We start from the raw sequence: 21621 nt of genomic DNA, 5'->3' as shown, positions 1-21621 counted from the left end.
GTGCGGGGCTCTGCGAGCCCCGCACAGAAATAGGGCGTGCCACGGTTTGTTTGCTGCGCGAGCTTTCGCGTGGCCAAACCGCGGCCGTCTGCATAGGATTGCGTTTGTTAACACAATCCTATGCAGGCTTCCAGCGGTGGGAATTCCGCGGGAAATCCCGCCGCGGAATTTCCGCCCGTCTGTAGTCAGCCTTAGGCTGTATTAATACTGGCAAGAAACAATGTGATATGGACTGAACTTGCATGCGTGAAGAACCCATTATCTTCAGTGTGATTATAAACATGGACGATTTATGTACAAGAATCACCCGTTATTTCCTATGGGCGTGTAAAAAAGCAAGTGCAATGTGTTTTTTGAAATGTAACATTTTATTGGAACAACACGTGATTTTTTTCATGCACGTGAAAATCGCATGTACAGTGATGTAATGCATTTTTAAAGCCAAAATAAAAGAAGCAAGTGCCTTTTTTCTTAGACCTAGGTCACACTCACCCAGATTTTGGTGGATCAAATAAGTTTAGCTTAGTTTAGCAGCCGAAATCCAAAACAGCAGACTTGGCTGATATCTTGATAGGCTTTATTGGGATGGTGGAATTACACCTGCACTTGCTGCTGGTGGCGGCCATGTTTTTACTATTGCCATGAATGCTGGGAAGATCACCCAACTACAGTCACCAATCACTGTGCGCAATACATTTCTTCTAGGTTCAACCTTTGCTTGCAGATCAAGTGAACTTGGTTTTGCAAATCTTAGTTCAAATATGTTAGTGCAACACTTTTTCCTTAAACCATGTTTAACAGCTGATTTCAGTTTAACTAAAAGCCCATTTACATGCAAACATAACCTTTTAAACAATTGAAAGTTTTAGCGATCATTTTGCATGAAGTGTTAATGGACATTATTGTCCATTAACACTTTATCGTCTTCCTTTACATGTAAATGGGCCTCCAGGAGCTGTTTGTAGAGCCCAGCATGTGGGCTGGGCTCTGCACACAGCTGCATTGTTTTCCTCGGGGCTGTCAACAGAATATGATGTAATTTCCTGCCTCCCACTAAGAACACAGCATGCGGTCTGTTGAGAGATACTTTATCTCTCTGCAGCCAAAGGATTGATTTTTAAGTTCAACTTAAAATCATTGTTCAGATGAAAAGTTCACGGTGTGCGTGTTTACATGCAACGATTATCGCTCATTTGCTGTTGTTTGAGCAAATTTTGAGCGATTATCGTTGCATGTAAATGGGCTTTACGTCTGGATCAACAGCATGGTTGGTGCAACTAGCCCTGATTCAGCTGTTTCTCATTCCTACTGTAGTAGTGCAGCCACTGCATTGTAGTGATGAGTCTGAGCTACTAAAGGGCAATAGTATAAGAAAAGTTACAGAGAAGGGTGCTCTGATGTGGAGCAGCCTCATTATGCTCCACCTGAGAGGTCTTCTTAAAAGGAGGTGTGAGTTGGTCAGAAATAGCTTCTGACCTTCTTGGTCACTGGCTTCCACTCTATCTGGAAAGAGGTTCTGTGTACATGATGAACCACAAGGAACAACAGTGGTGGTGACGCCCCCTGTGCTAGGACTTAATAGATGAAGATACGATTCATGAAAAAAACTGATGGTATATGAGAGCTGATATGCTGATGTGAAGTTTGAGTCACAGCCTGCTAGAGAGCACATTTGTAAATGTTTAGTTAGTGGCCAGATGGCCAGGTGTTATTTTGGTTCTTTTGCATGAAATCTGTGTGAAACGTATTGTGATATTGCAATATACCTAGTAGAAGCCAGTTTTAAAAAAAGTTTCTGGTTGTAGACTGAGTTCTTGGGTGAAAAGATGTCAGTCCCAGAGTCTGAATAATCCCCTAAATTCACACTTTATATACCTTAAAGGCTATGGACACCTTTGGAAGCAAATTTTCTTTTTCCTTTAAATGCATGTATTTTGATCTGCCAACTATGATTGCAACAGGGTTTAATTAAAACTCTTGCACCATTTGACTTCTGCAGCTTTTACATATAACTGTATATAGACACTGCAGTTTAAAGGCCCATTTACATGCAATGATTATCGCTCAAAATTCGGTCAAATGACCGCAGATGAGCAATCATCGTTGTGTGTAAACGCTGCCATCGTTTACTTTTCGGCTGAACGATGATTTTAAGGTGAGCTAAAAGTCCATTGTTCAGCCAGAGAGTAGATAACAGGAACCACACGCTGTGTTCTGCACGGGAGTCGGAGATTACATTGTATTCTGCTGACAGCCCTTGCGAGAACAATGGAGCTGTGTACAGAGCTGAGACCACATGCTTTGCTCTGCAAACAGCTCATGGAGGCCCTTTGACATGTGAATGAAGCTAATAGTGTTAGTGTCCATTAACACTTTATGCAAAATGATCGCTAAAACTGTCAATCTTTCAATCGTTTGAATGATTGTCTTTGCATGTAAATGGGCCATGATTCTCAGTAGATCTGTCAGTGAGGCTAAACTGATGGCTTGGTTTCCCTCTGCTCTTTCTTCTCCTGCACATTCTTATTAGCTAGTTAATGACCACAATAAGGTTTACCTTTGTTCTATCATAGATGATAAACAGTGCAGGAGAGGATAATTAACACATCAGTCTGGCTTCACTGACCCATCTCCTACGGAAATTTAGACTGTGGTGTCTATACAGCGTTATGTAGGAGCTACAAGAGACAAACAGTACAAAATGTTTATTCAAACCCTATTGCAAAAATGATTGTCAGTGCATTTAGGTGAAATGAATTGTCTTCCAAAGGTGTCCAGAGCCTTTAAAGGTGTTGTATTGCTAGTAGAAACCCCTTTAAGATTAAAGCCTGATGATTTTGCTGGGGATCACCACCATCCACAAATTCTTCTTGTAGCAGTGAATGCAGGAGAAATGTAGTATGGCTGTAATAAATTAAACAGCTCAAGACCACCAGAGCAAGAATTGTGCTTAGACAATGTCTCTCTATTCTAGCCTATATAGGGGTGTCTGAAGTTGAAAATCCCACTTTTTGATATCCACATGCCCTAATATGGACAGGGAATGTCTTCATAAGACAACTGCCTTAAGAACGAGTGCCTGAACATATGCCATCTCTTAGGATTGGTGGGAATTCTACTAGTCAGACCTACACAATTCAAACGTTTATATAAAACACTGAAATACTAATACATACCTCTATAATGACAGTTGCATACAGTGACCAATAATAGCACTATGTGATACCTGAATAATTTCAATCTTTATGGGAAATACATAATATCACAGATAGAGATGAGCAAGTATACTCGCTAAGGCACATTACTCGAGCGAGTAGTGCCTTAGCCGAGTATCTCCCCGCTTGTCTCTAAAGATTCGGGGGCCGGCGGGGAGCAGCGGGGGAGAGCGGGGAGGAACAGAGGGGAGATCTCTCTCTCCCTCTCTCCCCGCCGCAACTCACCTGTCACCGGCGCCGGCCCCCCGAATCTTTAGAGACAAGCGGGGAGATACTCGGCTAAGACACTACTCACTCGAGTAATGTGCCTTTGTGATTAGAGATGAGCAAGTATACTCGCTAAGGCACATTACTCGAGTGAGTAGTGCCTTAGCCGAGTATCTCCCCGCTCGTCTCTAAAGATTCGGCGGCCGGTGCGGGTGACAGGTGAGTTGCGGCAGGGAGCGGGGGGAGAGAGAGATTACCCCTCCGTTCCTCCCAGCTCTCCCCCGCCGCTCTCCGCCCCCCGAATCTTTAGAGACGAGCAGGGAGATACTTGGCTAAGGCACTACTCGCTCGAGTAATGTGCCTTAGCGAGTATACTCGCTCATCTCTAATCACAGATTTCATGATTTAAACAAATATGCAAAATCTACAATTCTAGTATTATTGAAAACATAATTTTTAATTTTAAAATGAATATTTTAATTGTTTTCCAGGTTAAAGAAGTTACTGGAACAGGAGAAAGCTTATCAAGCACGGAAAGATAAAGAATATAATAAGCGACTGAATAAAGTTAGAGATGAACTAGTAAAACTCAAGTCATTTGCACTGATGCTAGTAGATGAAAGACAAATGCATATCGAACAACTTGGACAACAAAGCCAAAAAATACAAGATCTCACTCAAGAACTGAAAGAAGCGGATTCAAAAATCAAAGCAGTTTTTGCTAAGGCCAGTGAAGACAGCCAGAAAGTTGTTAAATTGGAATTGGACCTTGAACACAAAACCTCCAAATATTCTCAAGAGCATGAGGAAATGACTGCAAAACTTGCTACTCAAGAATCTAATCACCGTCAGCTACGACTTAAGCTGGTGGGTCTCAATCGTAAGGTTGAAGAATTAGAAGAAGTTAACAAAAACCTTCAAAAAGCTGATGATGAGTTAAAAGAGCTAAGAGAAAAAATAGCTAAAGGAGAATGTGGAAACTCAAGCTTAATGGCAGAAGTGGAAAACTTAAGAAAGCGTGTTTTAGAAATGGAAGGGAAAGATGAAGAGATAACAAAGACAGAATCTCAATGTAAAGAGCTCCAAAAGAAACTTAATGAAGAAGAGCATCACAGCAAGGAGTTGAAGTTGGAGGTAGAGAAACTGCAAAAAAGGATGTCAGAATTGGAAAAATTAGAGGAAGCCTTTATGAAAAGTAAGTCGGAGTGCTCTCAGCTTTATGTCAAACTGGATAAAGAAAAAGCCCAAACAAGGGATTTGATGAAGGAGGTGGAATTGGTTAAAGCCCGTGTTAAAGAACTAGAATCAGTGGAAGGAAGACTTGAGAAAACAGAGCATACTTTAAAAGAGGACTTAACAAAGTTAAAAAGTTTCACCGTCATGCTTGTCGATGAAAGAAAAATCATAATGGAAAAGATAAAACTAGAAGAAGGAAAAGTAAATGATCTAAACAAATGTTTAAAAACCGAACAAGGTAAAGTTATGGAGGTAACAGAAAAACTTATAGATGAAAGCAAAAATCTTCTAAAACTGAAGTCAGAGATGGAAGAAAAAGTTTATAACTTGACAAATGAAAGAGATGAGTCAATAAGCAAACTAAGAAGTGAGGAAGAGAAAAACTGTGAATTAAGCTGTACGGTAGACCTGCTGATGAAAAGAATAGAAAGCATGGAGGCAACAGAGAGAGAAGCAGCAGCACGGAATAGAGCTAAAAAAAGTTTTGAATCTGTACATCAAGAAGACAACAAAACAAAAGAGTTAATTTTAGAAATAGAAAGACTTAGGAATCGTCTACAGCAACTTGAAGTGGTTGAAGGAGATTTGATGAAGACAGAAGATGAATATGATCAACTAGAAAGAAAATATAGAACTGAGCAAGACAGAGCAAATGTCTTGTCTCTTCAGCTTGAGGAGTTAAAAAGTCATATTGCAAAAAATAAAGCTATTGAGAAGGGAGAAGCTGTAAGCCAAGAGGCTGAACTTCGACATCGAATAAGAGTAGAGGAAGCTAAAAACAGAGACTTGAGAGCAGAAGTTCAAGCACTGAAAGAAAAGATTCATGATATGATGAACAAGGAGGATCAACTCTCACAACTTCAAGTTGACTATTCAGTTCTTCAAAAAAGGTTTATAGAAGAAGAGAATAAAAATAAAAATATGGGACTAGATGTACTGAATTTAGCAAAAGAACTAGAACTTTCAAAACGATACAGTCGAGCTATAAGACCCAGCATGAATGGAAGAAGAATGGTAGATGTTCCTGTAACATCTACAGCAGTTCAGACAGATGCAATAAGTAATGATATGGTTGAGGAGGAGACTCCAGCAGTGTTTATAAGAAAGTCTTTCCAAGAAGAAAACCATATTATGAGTAACTTACGACAGGTCGGACTTAAAAAACCCACAGAGAGGTCTCCTGTTCTAGAAAGGTATCCACCTGCATCTAATGAATTAAATATTAGAAAATCATGGATTCCCTGGATGAAGAAAAGAGAAAATGGAGAAAATGGGTCTCCTGGGACCCCAGTGACTCCAGAAAGAGCTGTTCGCCCAAGTCCCAGTCCAGGACGCCCTAGTGAAGTGTTTCTTTCACCAAAACAGGGTCAGCCTCTTCATATAAGAGTGACACCAGACCATGAAAACAGCACTGCTACTTTGGAGATCACAAGTCCACCTGCTGAGGACTTCTTTTCAAGCACTACAGTCATACCAACCTTAGGGACACAGAAACCACGGATTACAATTATCCCTTCTCCAGGTGTTATGACACAGAAAGGAAAAGGTTTAGACAGCCCAATATCCCCAGAAAGATCTATGTCTCCTGTTACCATAACAACTTTCTCACGTGAAAAAAATTCTGAAACTTGCAGAAGCAGCTTTGGGGAAAGGCCGACTTCACCAATTCAGATACTTACTGTATCAACATCTGCTGCCTCACCAGAGATCTCTGTGTCACCTGATGCACAAGAAATGACTATGGGACGTGCTGTATTTAAAGTTACACCTGAAAAACAAACTGTGCCGACACCAATAAGAAAATTCAACTCGAACGCAAACATAATTACAACAGAAGATAACAAAATCCATATTCATTTGGGTACTCAATTTAAACGAAACCCTGGCAGCTCCTCAGAAGGTACACCAGTCATAACTGTTAGACCTTTAAATGTTAGTACAGAAAATAAGGAAGTAACGACTGGTACCGTACTTAGATCTCCAAAGACTAATCTATCAACCAGACCCACAACAAATAAAGTGACCAGTTCAATAACAATAACTCCTTCCTCAACATCTTCTACACGTGCAACCCAATCAGTGGTGAGTAGACAAGTAGAATTCAGTTAACCAGATTTATTAATAATAGACTACCTGTCATTATAACTGTTTATTGTACATTTAGAATAAGGAAGTAGCTGCTTGTCTCTTGAATTATTACATTTAGCAATGCAGGTTCAGCAGTCAACGCATGGAATTTGAAACTAGTTTCATGTCCTTTAGGGTGGCTTTACGTGGGATGACTGATGAGCTTGTAAACGTCCGATAGTCATCCCAAGACTTAACGCTTCTGCGCTTTCACACAGGAGTGGTAATTGTTCAGTGAATGGAGGAAGAACGCTCCCGGCCTCCCACCACCATTCACTATGAACAGGCAGTTAAACATAAACGACTGCCTGCTTACACTGAGCGAGAACTTGCTCGCTTCATTTTAGTGAGCTGAAACGTAGTAACTAACGACTACGGAGCAATTTCCTTCTCAGTACTCTGTCAGGGTCCATGTTTATACAGGTACAACTATTGCTTAAAATCACTCATTTGAGTGATTTTTTGACCGTTAGCTGTTCCGTGTAAAGCCACCCTTAGGCATCATCTACACTTAAAGGGGTTGTACCAGAATCATAAATGATCCGCTATCCATTCATTTTAATGTTACTCAGGGGGTTGGAATGACCATGTGGTGACAGGCAGAGGGGAACATGGGCCGTCCGTTCTTAGGCTTGGAAGGGGTAGACCCCCATTGATTGGCATGAGAAAAGCCAGGCTCAAGTTGATCAAGTGATTATCAGGTTAACGTCTATTCAAAAAGAGGTTGTTTTCTTGAGACAGTGCCTCGACAGTGCTATTGTTAATGTTATAAGAGGACATGCTATTCGGAAAAGAATAGATGTGCAGTCACAGTACTGGGAAAGGCCTTTATAACCGAACCACACCTTGCAGTTCAGTGAACTATGTCATACTTCATACAAAATATACTTTTTGTGTGTGGGTGTAATATGAAGAGCATTGCTGTACCTAATCTACATTCTTCATAGCATGTACACATCTGCCAAGACGCTCCCAAAAGGATCTAATAGCCAATAAACTAAAGTGCTTATTAGCCAAATGTAATACAACAGAGAGGAAATACTTTATACCCAAAATACATTATGGGGACTGTGTGAACCTCTTACTTTAACATGGATTACAGTTCCAGTCCTGATTCCATCTGATCTAAAATAGGTCACAGATGCCATCTCCACCGTCTATCACAAAATGGTAACTAAAACTGTAGTAAGCATATTAGACTGTTATCCAAGAGATACATGGTATGAAGAACGTGTCCAACAAGCGGAACTACCTGTACCTACTAGAGATGTATCATTTTTGCCAATCCAACTCTCCAAACTGTCCGGGTGGTGTTCCCTCTCCTTATGCCTTACACAGTGGCCTTGGCTGGTACTGCAGGCTGAGATTCACATCAATAGGACTCAACCTGCAGTATCAACCTAGGCCACTGCATAATGTATGGAGCTGCCTGCCTCCTGCAGCAAAATAGCTAGAAGTAGGATAACCACTTTAACAAAAGAGAGAAATTATGTGTTAAAGTCAAAGCTGGAAGTGGCTTATAGCCTAAAAATAATATAATTATTTTGTGGAAGATATATTTATGTTTTCTATGGCACATATGCAAATACATCAATAAAGAAGACATGGGTTAAAATAATTGTACCCCAAATTAAGGGAATCTTAGGTTTAACATTATTTGTAGCATAAATTATTGACAAGCACCCTACCACTAATGGCTTATTTTATTAGGTTTGTAGTTTTATTGAAAGCTGCTGGTATCTTCTGTAGTCCTGTCCAGTACGTGTGCAATATCCAAAATTCATTAGCTGTGGCCCCTCATGCCCACCCTCTCTTGATTAGAAGAAGGTTGTCAGTTATTTGCGGAAGGATGGGCTTTGTGCTCCATTTATGATTAGGAGGCCCTGGGGCTGCAGGAGATAACAGCTGATTTCAAGAAAACTACTGAATCGGACATAATGAAGGTCTTACATTTTCATACAGTCTGTCAAGTTGTGTTCACTTCTTGAAATGGGTGTCTGTTAGTAGTTTATGTTGGACTCAGGGCAGCACAACCTGGTGACAGATTCCCTTTAAGCGCAAATTGCACAATTATTGCAGCTTCTGCATATAAATTACCCAAAAGCGAATTGCAGCTTGAAACTGCAAACTACAAAAATACCGTATTGCATCTCTGTGTGTGGTTTGTAAATGGCCTATAAATGAAACCAGCTGAAAGAATCAAACTATTAAGCTATGTTCCCATGGGCCAGATCCGCTGTGGAGTCTTCACAACAGCAGATCTACTGAAAGTCTACAGCAAGGAATAATGCTCAAATGCTGTGTTTCTTGTCTCAGATTTTGAGCTTATTCAGATGGCCATATGTGCAAAAAAACTTCGCCATATGCTCACAGCGAAACTTCTTTGTGCATGAACAAGGTTGATGAGTCTGATTTGCGTGCGTGTCTGCGCATTGTACTGTACATTTTGCGCATGCAAGGCCAGTTAACACGTACATGCAACACAGCCATTCCGTGGGTTAAAAGGCTATTTTCATGCTTCTGCGTAGTGTTTCACGCATCCCCTTGCATATTTACAATAGACTTCTATGGTGGTCTTTGCTGCGCAGAATGCAGAAAAATGGAGCAGGCTCTACTTTTTTCCACATGCTCAAAACACGCTCATGGGAGTGGACCCATTGAAATCAATGGGCTCTATTCTCTGTGTTTAGGGTGCATAATATATGCAGTCGCACAATCATCCTCAAATATAGTTGTGTGAAGAAGCCCTTGTGTGCTGAAAGATTTGTTTAATGGTGTTTCTTCTATCGGCACAGAAAATCTGCACCATTTATGTCCAGTTGGAATATATATAGTAGAAAAGTCCAGCTCATGCAGGAATTCGGGAAAATATGTTGAATATTCATAAAAAAATTTTTGAAAGAAATGGTGACCATGACTAAAAAACTTATTTGCTACTTATTTGCAGTTTAACAAATGTGTTTAGGAATATTCAATAAAGGTTTTTGATTTTAACATATTTTTTCTGAACTAGTGGATGACCTGGACTTTTCTCCTATATTTATTATACATGGCTGGTCATGCATGTCTGCTCCTTCAGTTCCTTTTGAAGGAGGCTGGTGAGCTGGATCTCTTTTACTTGGAGCACAGTCTTATATGTGAACATCATGGCTGGCCTCTGGAAGTCATAAAGAAAATGAAGTTTATTAAGTCCTAACAATGCCCCTTTAGTGGAACGCCCGGAAAATCTCCGGGGCTTGCTGCACTGACCATGCAGTTAAACCCTGGAAGATTTCTGTGGACAGCTCTAGTGCTGAAATGCTGCCACTGAAATGGTTAAAGGTTCATGCTGCCAGGAGCACAAACCACGGGCAACATAAAGCCAGAAGAGATATTCCCATTCTGAGAGCTCTGAATCAGACCTATAAGTATGTTTTTTCTGAAATAAAAAATCCATGGGCCAAATGGGCATATCTATCCTGGTTTCATGCTTCCTGTGGTTTGGGCACCATGAAACTAGTGAAAGGGTCACTTTAAAGGATCCATTGCTTTCGAGCTGTCAGATCAGAAATGCTTGTTGTACTTACATTTTCATAGCTTTCATACAGTCAAGTTGTTGTGTTCACTTTTTGATCAATCTATTTTCCTAATTCTTTAGACACCACAGGATGGGTCAACCCAACGCCACATCCCCACCCGCATTCCCATGTCAAAAGGTATGAAAGCAGTAAAGCCAATAATGGCAGTGCCAGGAGCAGGAAATCTGTCAAAATTTGAGCCACGTGGCGAGAGTCAATCTATGAAATTAGAATTGAAGAAATCACCAGCCAGCAGCTCTACCCCTCTCGGAGGGGGGAAGGGCTGAGGCTAAGCCTCAGGGGTATGTGCAGGTGTTTCTGCTACCATTAAAAGCAGTTCCCTGTTTATCAAAGTTGTTCATTTCATACTAATTCATGATTTCTCTTTCATCTCTGCTGTTTTAAAGACCGGCAGACAGATGAACTGTAGATCTTCTCAATGTAATGGCTACAAGTAACACAAATTAAGAAAGATAACCATGTGACTCAAAAAAATAATTATGTATATTGATGTACTGTAAAACATTGCTTACAACTACCGGTATTTCATAGAGGGAACCGTTTTAATTGATACGCTGCTCTCTAATTGCTTTTGGCACCGCCCACAAAATGAATGATGTCACGGGTTTTATTTCCTGTGTATTGACTGAATATAAAGCAGCATCGCCAGAAAAAAAATGTAACTTATTTGGTAAATATTTATTCTTGTACTTCAATGCTTTACAGTGTAAAATACTAGCATACATAGCGTTATTGAAGCAAGTAGTGAAATGCATGCCCATGATGTGGGATGGCATGAAGCGGCATATGACTTTGCCCACGTGGAATGTGTACATTGTCTACTGCATACTTAGTTTCCTACTGAATGTCTTAAGCATGTATGTATATTTTTGGAATAGCCGCAAGCTGTGTGCTTTCCAAAAATCATTAAAATACTGCCATCTCCTGATGTGCGGCGGAGTAACTCTACACGGTTCATGCCTAGCATATATTGCTTGATCTACCACTAAGGTCAATGAAAAATGTTTTGCATGTAAAATGTTCAGATTGTATTATTTTTTTGATGATATGTAACATATTTTGGAATGATTGTACTTTATTTATATTACATAATGCATATTGTAATTTTTGTTGTACTTTGTTGTGCAAAGAAATCATGAAAACTGGTTTCATTTCTTATTGCGTGTCAGTTAGTCCAATACATTATGTTGATAAAGTGAAATATTTGCAAGATATTAAGAGGGTTTCATACACTGATTGTCAAAAAGAATCAAGCACCTAGGAGGAGTTGGCGTTTTGCTGCAAAACCTGGTATGCAGTTACCATCTTGTGTAATGGTCTGGGGAGGGGGGTTGGGTGTTATCACATATGACAGTTGGACACCCCTACTAGTGGTACGAGGGACAATGACAGCTCAGCGATACGTTCAGGACATCCTGCAACCACATGTGTCCCGAAGAAGCATTTTCCAGCAGGATAATGGTCAGCCGCACACAGCAAGGGGATCACAGGAATGTCCTGACAACATTACCAAACCTTTGTGACCTGCCAGGTCACCATATTTTTTGCCAATAGAACATATATGGGACCATTTGGGACACCAACTTCAACAGCTTACGAGTCTGATCTAGAAGCTCTGTTACAGCAAATGTGGACCAATATGCCACAGGATGCCATACAAAACCTGTATGCCTCCATGCCCTCCGTATCAGATCTTGTATCCAAGCTAGAGGCAGTAGAACAGGGTACTAGAGCCTCCATGGCCGTCTGTATCACATCTTGTATCCAAGCTAGAGACGGACCAACAGGATACTAGAGCCTCCATGCCCGCCCGTATCACATCTTGTATCCAAGCTAGAGGCAGTAGAACAGGGTACTAGAGCCTCCATGCCCGCCTGTATCAAATCTTGTATTCAAGCTAGAGACACTAGAACAGGGTACTAGAGCCTCAATGGCCGTCTGTATCACATCTTGTATCCAAGCTAGAGGCGGTACAACAGGGTACCAGAGCTTCCTTCAAAGGGTCAGTTTTCCGCAATAAATTATCCTTTTGCTCTGATATTGTAATGACTTCAGCGCTGCAATCACACATATAAAAATTCATTAAATTTCAACAACTCCTTCTAGGTGCTTAATTTTTTGACAGCGAGTGTATTATAGTCAAATGATGCTCTAGAGGCTGTAATAGGGATGGGGTGCCACTTTTAATATGTGCACTCAGTCCTATAGCGATGCAGAGATTACTCTCAAGACGTGATCTGTGCACTTAACATTTATTCCATAGTACAGTGATTTCTGCACGCAGCAGGGCACTTCATGAGAGACGTGTACCTATTGCACAGCTTCTGCACTATTCTTTCATCTCTGCCGGAATTGAGTGCATAAAGCTGTACCCTGGCAGAATTGTGGCCTTTGGAGCATGATTTCATTATGGTATATTAGTTTATTTATGAAGAGACAAATACAAAAGATATGTAAAGGGTAGTGTTTTTATAGTGTTTTTGTAAGAAGTGCCTCTGGAAGATAAGCTGTCAGAGGATCTATGGTTATCAGCCAAGAACACGACTGTAAGGGCTCAATTTTCCTGAAAGACCACCGCAGGAGAAATGAAGCTTCATACAGTGATCATCTACATAAACGGGCTGCAGCTCTACTGTGCAGACGTACTACTACCTTCAGAAATAGGAGACTTTGTAGTCACTTTTCACTTTGTCTCTTAAGATGACTTTCTACTGTTTGTATCTTGTCCACCACTGTCAGGGCTTCAGGTCACAATGGTTGTGACCAATTGACTCCGTGGCACTATGGAAAGCCTAGTTCCATTCCAAAACTGTGTTGCGTCAGATAAAATTGTGAATTTCGCCTGAAAATATCAGTTTTGGAATGATAAGATGCTGGGCAGTTGTGATTTTGGACCTATTTTCTTGTCACAGTGTCATTGCAATGTGGCCATCAATGCCACACATCCTCTATGTTGACTATTAATTAAAAATAAGACCCTGCAAACAACTTGGTCACCATTTAATTGTGTTCAAAAATGCCCTCAGAGCTACAATAGCAGTATGCTTAATCTTTCTGGGTCACATCAATGTTGATCTGGCTGGTCTAATAATCTTCTGACTACTATCATTCTATGTGGTGCATTGCATGTCTTCATGTTGGTTCTTGCCACTACAGCTTGCATACCCTATTAATTGCAACATGTTAACACCTTCGACCTTCGCAAGTGCTCCAACTATAAACGTGTGCATTTAAATGATAGGAGCTTGGATGCATAGAGGTAAAAGCTTTCTTCTATTTATTCAGTATGTGCCCATCATAACAAGAAAAATACAACCGTCCAATTATAAACTTCTGCTTTCAGCTAGAGATGAGCGAGCGTACTCGCTAAGGCAAACTACTCGAGCGAGTAGGGCCTTATGCAAGTACCTGGCCGCTCGTCTCAAAAGATTCTTGTGCCGGCGGGGGAGAGCGGGGAGGAACGGGGGGGGGGGGGGGAGATCTCTCTCTCACTCTCTCCCGCTCCCCCTGCTCACTCCCGCAACTCACCGCTCTCCCCTGCCGGTACACGAATCTTTTGAGACGAGCAGGCAGGTACTCGCATAAGGCACTACTCGCTCGAGTAGCCCTTTATAATTTGCCCTATCAATCATAAGGATTAAAAAAGGCATAGCTTCAACAATAGCTTCTTTACTTCCCATAATACACTTAATGTAGGTCTGCCTGTAATGTTACTTGGCTTTTATTAAAATTGATATTTGTGGGGTAAAGGCCCTTTTACATGCAAAGTTAATCGCTTAAACGGCTGAACAAATAGACAATATTTTTGCATTAAATTACACATACAGATAATGGCTCTATTTCTCTCATTAGCTAAAGTAAACTTTGTAGAAGGAGAACTAGTTGTTTGCTCTGCTGGGCGTGTGTTTATGCAAGGTATTATCCGGCCAGCAGGATTCCATTGTCTTCTCCTGGCAGAGTAAACAATGTACTCATTATGAATACAAGGCAAATACAATGATTACTCCCCTCAAGTCTTCAAGCCGCTCAAAATACTGAATGATTTCCATCCAAATGGAGCAAATTTTGAACGGCCAAATAACTATTTTTATGCCGTCTAAAAAACAGCACTAAACAACAAGTGAACAAATAGTGCACGACTGACCACGTTTACATGTAACAACTAGCGCTCACTTTCAACCATTTAGTAACAAATTTTCAGCGATAATCATTGCGTGTAAAAGGGCCTTAAGACAATGCTTTTAGAGTTGCACTCTGTACACAGCAAATAAAGTGTATTCGTTGTATAAGGAAAGTGATGCAATATAGTTGGATTTACTTCGTGTACCAATTCCTCATGACTTTCAAGATGTCCCTCCTCTATTATAGAGTCATAACTAGGCTTTTTTTTGCCTAGGGGAGACTCAGTTCAATTCAAAAGGAAAACAAATTTACAAACGTATCACTGACACAAGGGTAATTAGAAGATCAGTCAGGATGGTAGGATGCCGACAGGCCACAATGTTATATGGGTGAAGGTCACCAGGTGTAAAATAGTGCTAAACAACCACTCACACACCTACCACAACAAAGGGAATGAATGCCTATTATTACAAAACATACACAATAAGGCTTCTATAGGATGCCAGTCACATTGTTACGTGTAGTGTACCATGCTGGCTATCAGTCTATTGGTTGTGCCCATACCATTAGGTATCTAGAATCTCTACATTATCTCATTTTCAATTTAAGCAAACCCTTTCTCAACCTCAATCTCTGCACAATTACAATTCAGCTCCATAAAAAATACTAATATGTGAACTAATGTTTCTGAATGGCTGTAACTCTGATTAATCTTCTTTCATATACTAAACTATTATGTCAGTCCTATCTGAATTTATTGGAATTATAATGGTTAATTTTTCTACAGGAAGTATTTTAAAATTAAACCATAACCCACAGCTGAGTATGAAATAGTGTCAATTATTTAAAATTACACAATAGTTTATTTAATTGAAAATACTTGTAAAATATAAGGCTTCCATAGTTTATGGTAAACAGGAATACTACGTACAGTATGACATGTTCTGTCCAGTCTCAGCTACCTGTAGTTTGGAACTACATCATTGATAATTACTACACTATATACTATACCACTCTTTAGCTGATCATACTTACTATTTTGTATCCAATGGATGATAGAAACCGAGGATTGTGCACAGTGTAGAAAGAGGTTGACTATGTCAAATGACCCGTAGTACCCCATATCACATAAGTAGCCTGCCAACAGAGGAGCATCTAGAAGATGTGTCATTAATGAGGGTCAGGCTGGTTCACCAGAGTATAACAAATTCCTTTGGTGTGCCTAAGTGAAGGTGACTAAAATCTGGTGAAGGCACAACCTTCCAGTTGACGCAAGACTCAAAGAACAGAATAAATAAATCCAACTTCATTATAGACCTATCAAGACATGCTTTGGGCAAAGGGGCCCCTTCCTCAGTTGGGTTAGGAGGGCACACTGGTAATTCAAGTGACAATAACATGAATATAAAATTAGGATTTGCACATAAACATTACTTAGGTGCAAGTAAACATATATATAAAAAAGAAGGCAATGGTAAAAAAAAGGAGGGGAATAGTAAACAAAAGAAAAGTAAAATATATCATAAAAATAAATTATTAAGAAATCTAGTTATGTTATAAAATGTATTTATGCAGTTCTTCGAGTCTTGGTTTAACTAGACAGTTGCGTCATCACAAGGTTTTTTTTCTCCTCCATTAACCATTATTACGCCCACTGTGACGGATGTGACCCTTATCTGGACTGGCAGCACTTCTGTAAATATCTTCACAGCCATTATTCTGTCAGGTATTATGGACCTACATATCTAATTTCAAGGGTAGCTCCACCAACTACCTACCTTTCACCATTTTATTGTGCCTAGGCTGTGACACAATATTTGTCTCTCAAAGGCCATCAGAATACAACTTCACTTGACTTTGAAGTCAGTCACTTGCCACTAGGTTCTATTTCTTGTGAGCTGACATACTAAAAAAAATGTAACAAAATAATGGAAAGATCTAGATGTTTATTATCTGTCCTTGGTTTCCATTAAGCCGTCTGCATATGGCTGGGTCAGAACCCGCATGCGTGATCCCGCAGAGGAGTTCGACCCAGTGCCTGGCTGGTGACCCCTGTGTACCTGTCCGGCGTCTTCTTTCAATGCTGCGGATGTGCCGGCCGGTGCATGTGCGCAGTACAGATGACATCATTGCTAGGCGATAACACAGATCTCGTGACCATTTTGCGATGATGATTGCAGAACGGCTGCAGGACGGACGGCTTCTACAAATTGCGCAGCACTTCGTGATCAGAAAATCGCGAGCGATTTCCGCTCGTTGACATGACATCGCATATTGGCATAGCATGCTATGGGCTGGATTTGCTGCAGAATCTAAGGCGGCCACCTGCTCTGGATTTCGCAATGCAAATCAGCCCGCGTGCAGGAGGCCTTATTTTAATTACGTCCTGTACATTTTATGTTTAGATGTGGGGGGGGGGGGGGTCCCTGAAATAATACCCCATTTAGTTAATATTATATTTATAAAAATGCTAGTACATCAGCATAATGTACAAGAACAAGGTGTTTCGTGTCATGGTTTTTCTAGCATCTATCCTATGGTATAGAAGATTTGAATAGAAATGGCCTCCATAACTGTATCTAGAAAGCAGTGTATTCTAGTTCTGTTACTAGTATGTACCAAGATCACAATTATCCTTAAACGTTCTCAAAAGTCATTAGGCATTGAAGTAGACACAGTTAAGAACACCAAGGGACAAACGCATAGAATTCTTCATCGTAAGACAATGGAGAAAATGTTTGGCACTTGATCAGGATGGAGTCACTATTTAACCATAGTTATGTAAGCACTGAAAAACATGTTTCTTTTCTCTTTTTTAGAGAGCATTGTTATCCATCAGCTTCGAATGAACACTAGATGATGTGTGGAAGGGAACATGAATTTATGCACTTCTACTGAGCAGGAATATTTGTGGATGTTGTCTGGACCGCACACTGAGACATCTTCACACCTTTGTATGCTACTGACACCGCATAGAAAAGATCTTTATTTTTTTGTAAAATTGCCATTGTTTGAAATATGTCGAATTTACAGGATTATATTTTGTGAAAATTCTGTAAATTTATCCTGAAGCTTTCTCTGCAAGGTTTTTAACTTATTTTCTAATGTTTCTAAGCTTAAATGGTGTATTTTTGTATGACATCTGACCAGCTTTTACATGACAGTACCTCCTAGAGAAATGGTATAGCGAGAAAGTATGATTTCAACATGTATGCCTATTCTCTGCGAGTTCAGCAAATAGTCATGATGGGGTGAATGTGACATTTAATGATACCATGTGTGAATATAAATAAAGCCTTTGGTGTCTGCATGGGTGTGAGATCATTATGTAGTACGCAATGTATTTCAGTGTGACTTTAGTTCATATGATTGTCGTGGCACAATGTAACCAGGGTTGATCTCATTAGTTCAAGTTGACTAAATGGAATGTATCTAATAACGGATTGGTTATTATTACTTGTCAGTGAGCAATGATATCTACAAAAGGGCTTGGAAAGAAAAGATAAAGAACATAGATAAGAGTCCATTATTTCAGCACAACTATTCTTGCAGAACCTAGTATGACAAAATGTATTTTGTACCATCCTTCTGTGTATTTAAGGAAAAGAGCATTGTCACAGAGAGAAATCTCTGACGTATCACATCTATCAGCTGTCCTCATTACATTAACAAACTTTAAACAAACTTTTTACAACACTTAACAGGGTACATCTAATTAATATGTTGCATAAGCTTGTATGTACCAAGCTCCAGCCGACAGTTATGTAAAGTATTAAAACTGTGTTATTGTTAAAAATGCAGAATTCTGTCTTAAGGTTCCCCTCATCAAGAGTCCTGGAGGCTGTAAAGTGGCTCTTACATCCACTTGCTGAATGTATTGCCACTTTCCAATCCGCTGTCTGACGTCTTCCTACATTCTGATTGAAGCTAGTACAGCTCCAATGTCAGAAGACGTCCGACAGGGTGTTCTTACTGACTATTGCCAGCCACTCCGCTGTTAGAGCCTCTCTGGCGCACACACACTGGCTTTAGCCAGCAGATGGCACCATTGTATAACAGCAAAAAAAGAAAGCCTTTTAGGAAAGGCTGAATCCTAAATTGGATTGGAAAGGGTTAAGGCCTCGGAGAGATCTGACTCTGTGACACAATCTCTGTACATCACATGTAGCTGTGATGATTGTTCTATGCCGCAATGTAAGTTAATTCAAGCCAAGGACTGGTACAATTTTCACCGTCACGATTTAAGAATGAATGTCTTCGGGCTCGTATCTCATTAAGCATCTTTTGTGCAGGTTAGCAACTGCATTTCTCACCACAGGGGCCAAATGTGGAACAGTAGTGCATAGGGGTTAATTAAGATCCTATTGATGCTTTGTAGTGGTTATTGTAGTGTGCTGTCCGTTTTGACCCACAATGCTCTTTCCCTGCTCTTTCTTCACTACAGACTGCACTGAAAAAATTAACATTTTTAAAAGGAATAGAGTTAAAGTTTCCTACAATTACAATATGAGCACAAAAATGCACCTCTTGAAGGGGTTGTCTGGTCTTGTAAAAAAGGGCACAACTTGTTGGGAACCAAAGATCTATGCACTATTCTTACCACTGCAAATGCACCCCCATTGCTCAAAACCATTCTCTTGGCCTCTATGTGACAATGTCCTCCAGTAGTAGTAGGCTGAAGAGACACCTTTGCTCTTATGACTGTAGCAAGATGCAGCCAACACAAGAACAAAGTGTCAATTTTTTTTCATTTTTAAAAAGTCCTTTGACATTTTTTATCTTCCCTTAGATATTAGTACGGCTCCCAGCAGTATCACAGCTACCATATATTCAGAGCCCGTTGAGGCTGGGGATCCACCATGACCACAGTTGAGTGATGATCCCTACAAAAAACACAGGTTATTGGGAATGACTAAACTCTATTGATTTTCACTAGTTGCCCCTTACTTGTTTCCCTATATGCTGATGAAGTAAAGACATTGCAATAAGACCACAATTTTACTCTGACTGCCAAAAGTTGCCATAGAGCCTTAGCATTAATATATTTGATGCCATTGACTACAAAAATGTGCCGATCATATGATCTGCATTCTAAAAAATGTGCCTTGCTTTCAAAAGGATTTCCAACTGTCCTGTTGCTGGATTTAAACTGTTGTTCCCCACTCCTGAAATATGCAGTGCACTTAACTTTCCAGAATACGGTGCTATGTGTGTGAACATGAGGAATAACACTATTTGCCATTATATGTCTTGTATTTAGCATTCATTACCAGTTTCCTCCTCTATAGGCTATATCTATAAAACTCACTTCTCTCTGAACTGGTTGGAGGAGACTGCTGTTATTCTGTGCTCTATACACTGTGCGTAGAGAACACACCAGATCCTGCTTCCTAACTTACTGTAACACACATACAGAAATAACAATATCAGGTAAGACACTAGAGAAGGACTGAGCAGTGGAGATGTGAAGAAAATAACTCACCATTAGCTTTAATAGAACATATGTGTGAGTCTTTTTGTTACGAGACACAGACCTCACTTGACAATAGGCAGCAGACAACAAATTATAAAGAAGGGAGACCCTAGTGGTCAGCACTTCAGAGGGATTTTCAGCACATAAACACCATTTTAGGTAAATAAAATGAATTACACTTTTGCATATAGGCACAAGTTATTTTAAAAGTTAGTAACCATTTAACAGTTGTGGGACTGGATTTGTCTTTGTGTCATTTGTTAAAGTAATACAGGTTTTGTATGATTTTTTAAAAGCTTGAAGCACGTTTAAAGAATGTTTACAAGTGATATTAGTATGTAGAGTAAGGTCACACTCAGACTCAGGTGCAATGCGCACAGTTCTTCATGTGCTGCCCAGTATACAAGAACTCTGCCCGGATGTTCGGCTGTTAAAACGGACAAGAATACGACATACGGCAAACATCCATGTGAAAGAACACTCGTGTGACTAGCCTCATGGGCTATTACGGGGCCGTGTGCTATTTGTGGAATACACAGTACATGGCCAAGTATATGGCTATCTGAATGGGCCCTTACTGCTTAGTGGACACTGTGAACGTAAGGGGAAAACCTTAAAACTGCAGAGATGGCAGATGTTCATATGGAGTAGATTTCCAATCATGAAAGCTGATTGGATATCGAATCAAAGGTATCTAAATATAGCTGATCTGGAGTAGCAGGTGAGTAAACGGAGCGTTGCTTGGATGAGAAGAGCTTTAAATAAGGCAGATACTGCATCATGAATATATTAATAGAAAGATCCGAAATGCAGCCAATAGATGTGGGTGTCAAATGTTGGTCCACATACATTGTGTTTTCTGTGTAAGTACTGTATATTACTCTAAACAGCCAATATGTATAGTTGTCAGCACCTTTTTCTTGATACATGTACACTATGCAAGGAAGTTTTCTATAATAAACTTTACTTAGCAAATGTACTAATTGTGATATATTTAATGCCCATGTCCATTCCACTGTTAGCTGGGAGGTTTGCGGTAAACGGAAAGGACCCTACAAGCAGCTCAACTAATGAGCAGATATGAGCTTTCTTACTTTTGTATTCTTTTATTAGATAACAAGATAAAATAACTATGTAAGCCATGAGGTGCATCTACACATAGCTGTCAAACTTTCCTTCAGTGGTTTTCGAAAGGATGTGATTGATTTTTCCATCAGGACATTTCTTGCAGGTGACCGGATGGAGTGTCTATTCTGGGAGATAAGAGTCATTATTGCCTATTGACAGTTATTGACAGAGCTCTGTGCTAGGCAGGGATACCTACTGTGAGGCACAACCAATCAGAAGACACAATTAACAATAATGTTATTGCCTATCCTTGATCTTTTCCTGCATTCACATTGGCCAATTATATAGAGTTGGCCAATCATGTAGAGTAGGAAGGGACCTCCAGGGTCATCTGGTCCAACCCCCTGCTCAGTGCAGGATTCACTATATCATCCCAGACAGATGTCTGTCCAGCCTTTGTTTGAACACTTCCATTTAAGGAGAACTCACCACCTCCCGTGGCAGCCTGTTCCACTCATTGACAAGTGAATGCTAACGGTAATTGGACCAAAGAATAAAACATTGTAATTTAGAAGAGAGAGTAAGGAAAAGCTGT

General features: G+C 40.1%; 1 protein-coding gene across 4 annotated transcripts in view; it reads left to right on the top strand.

Annotated features, from left to right (window-relative positions):
- FILIP1 (filamin A interacting protein 1) overlaps positions 1 to 20937 on the top strand; it is a 173563-nt gene extending 152626 nt beyond the window's left edge. For 3 of the 4 annotated variants that reach the window (XM_066604645.1, XM_066604653.1, XM_066604670.1), the window contains 3 exons: positions 3914 to 6740; positions 10423 to 10644; positions 17305 to 20937. In XM_066604645.1, the coding sequence (XP_066460742.1) occupies positions 3914 to 6740; positions 10423 to 10629 (3034 nt within the window). In that variant the 3' untranslated portion in view covers positions 10630 to 10644; positions 17305 to 20937. The remainder of the gene's footprint in view (positions 1 to 3913; positions 6741 to 10422; positions 10645 to 17304) is intronic. The other variant, XM_066604661.1, reaches the window with a different exon arrangement.
- The last annotated feature ends 684 nt before the right edge of the window (positions 20938 to 21621 follow it).

This window comes from Eleutherodactylus coqui, chromosome 1, assembly GCF_035609145.1.
Source record: "Eleutherodactylus coqui strain aEleCoq1 chromosome 1, aEleCoq1.hap1, whole genome shotgun sequence".
Classification (NCBI taxonomy): Eukaryota; Metazoa; Chordata; class Amphibia; order Anura; family Eleutherodactylidae; genus Eleutherodactylus; species Eleutherodactylus coqui.
This window is presented reverse-complemented; position numbering and strand designations above follow the sequence as displayed.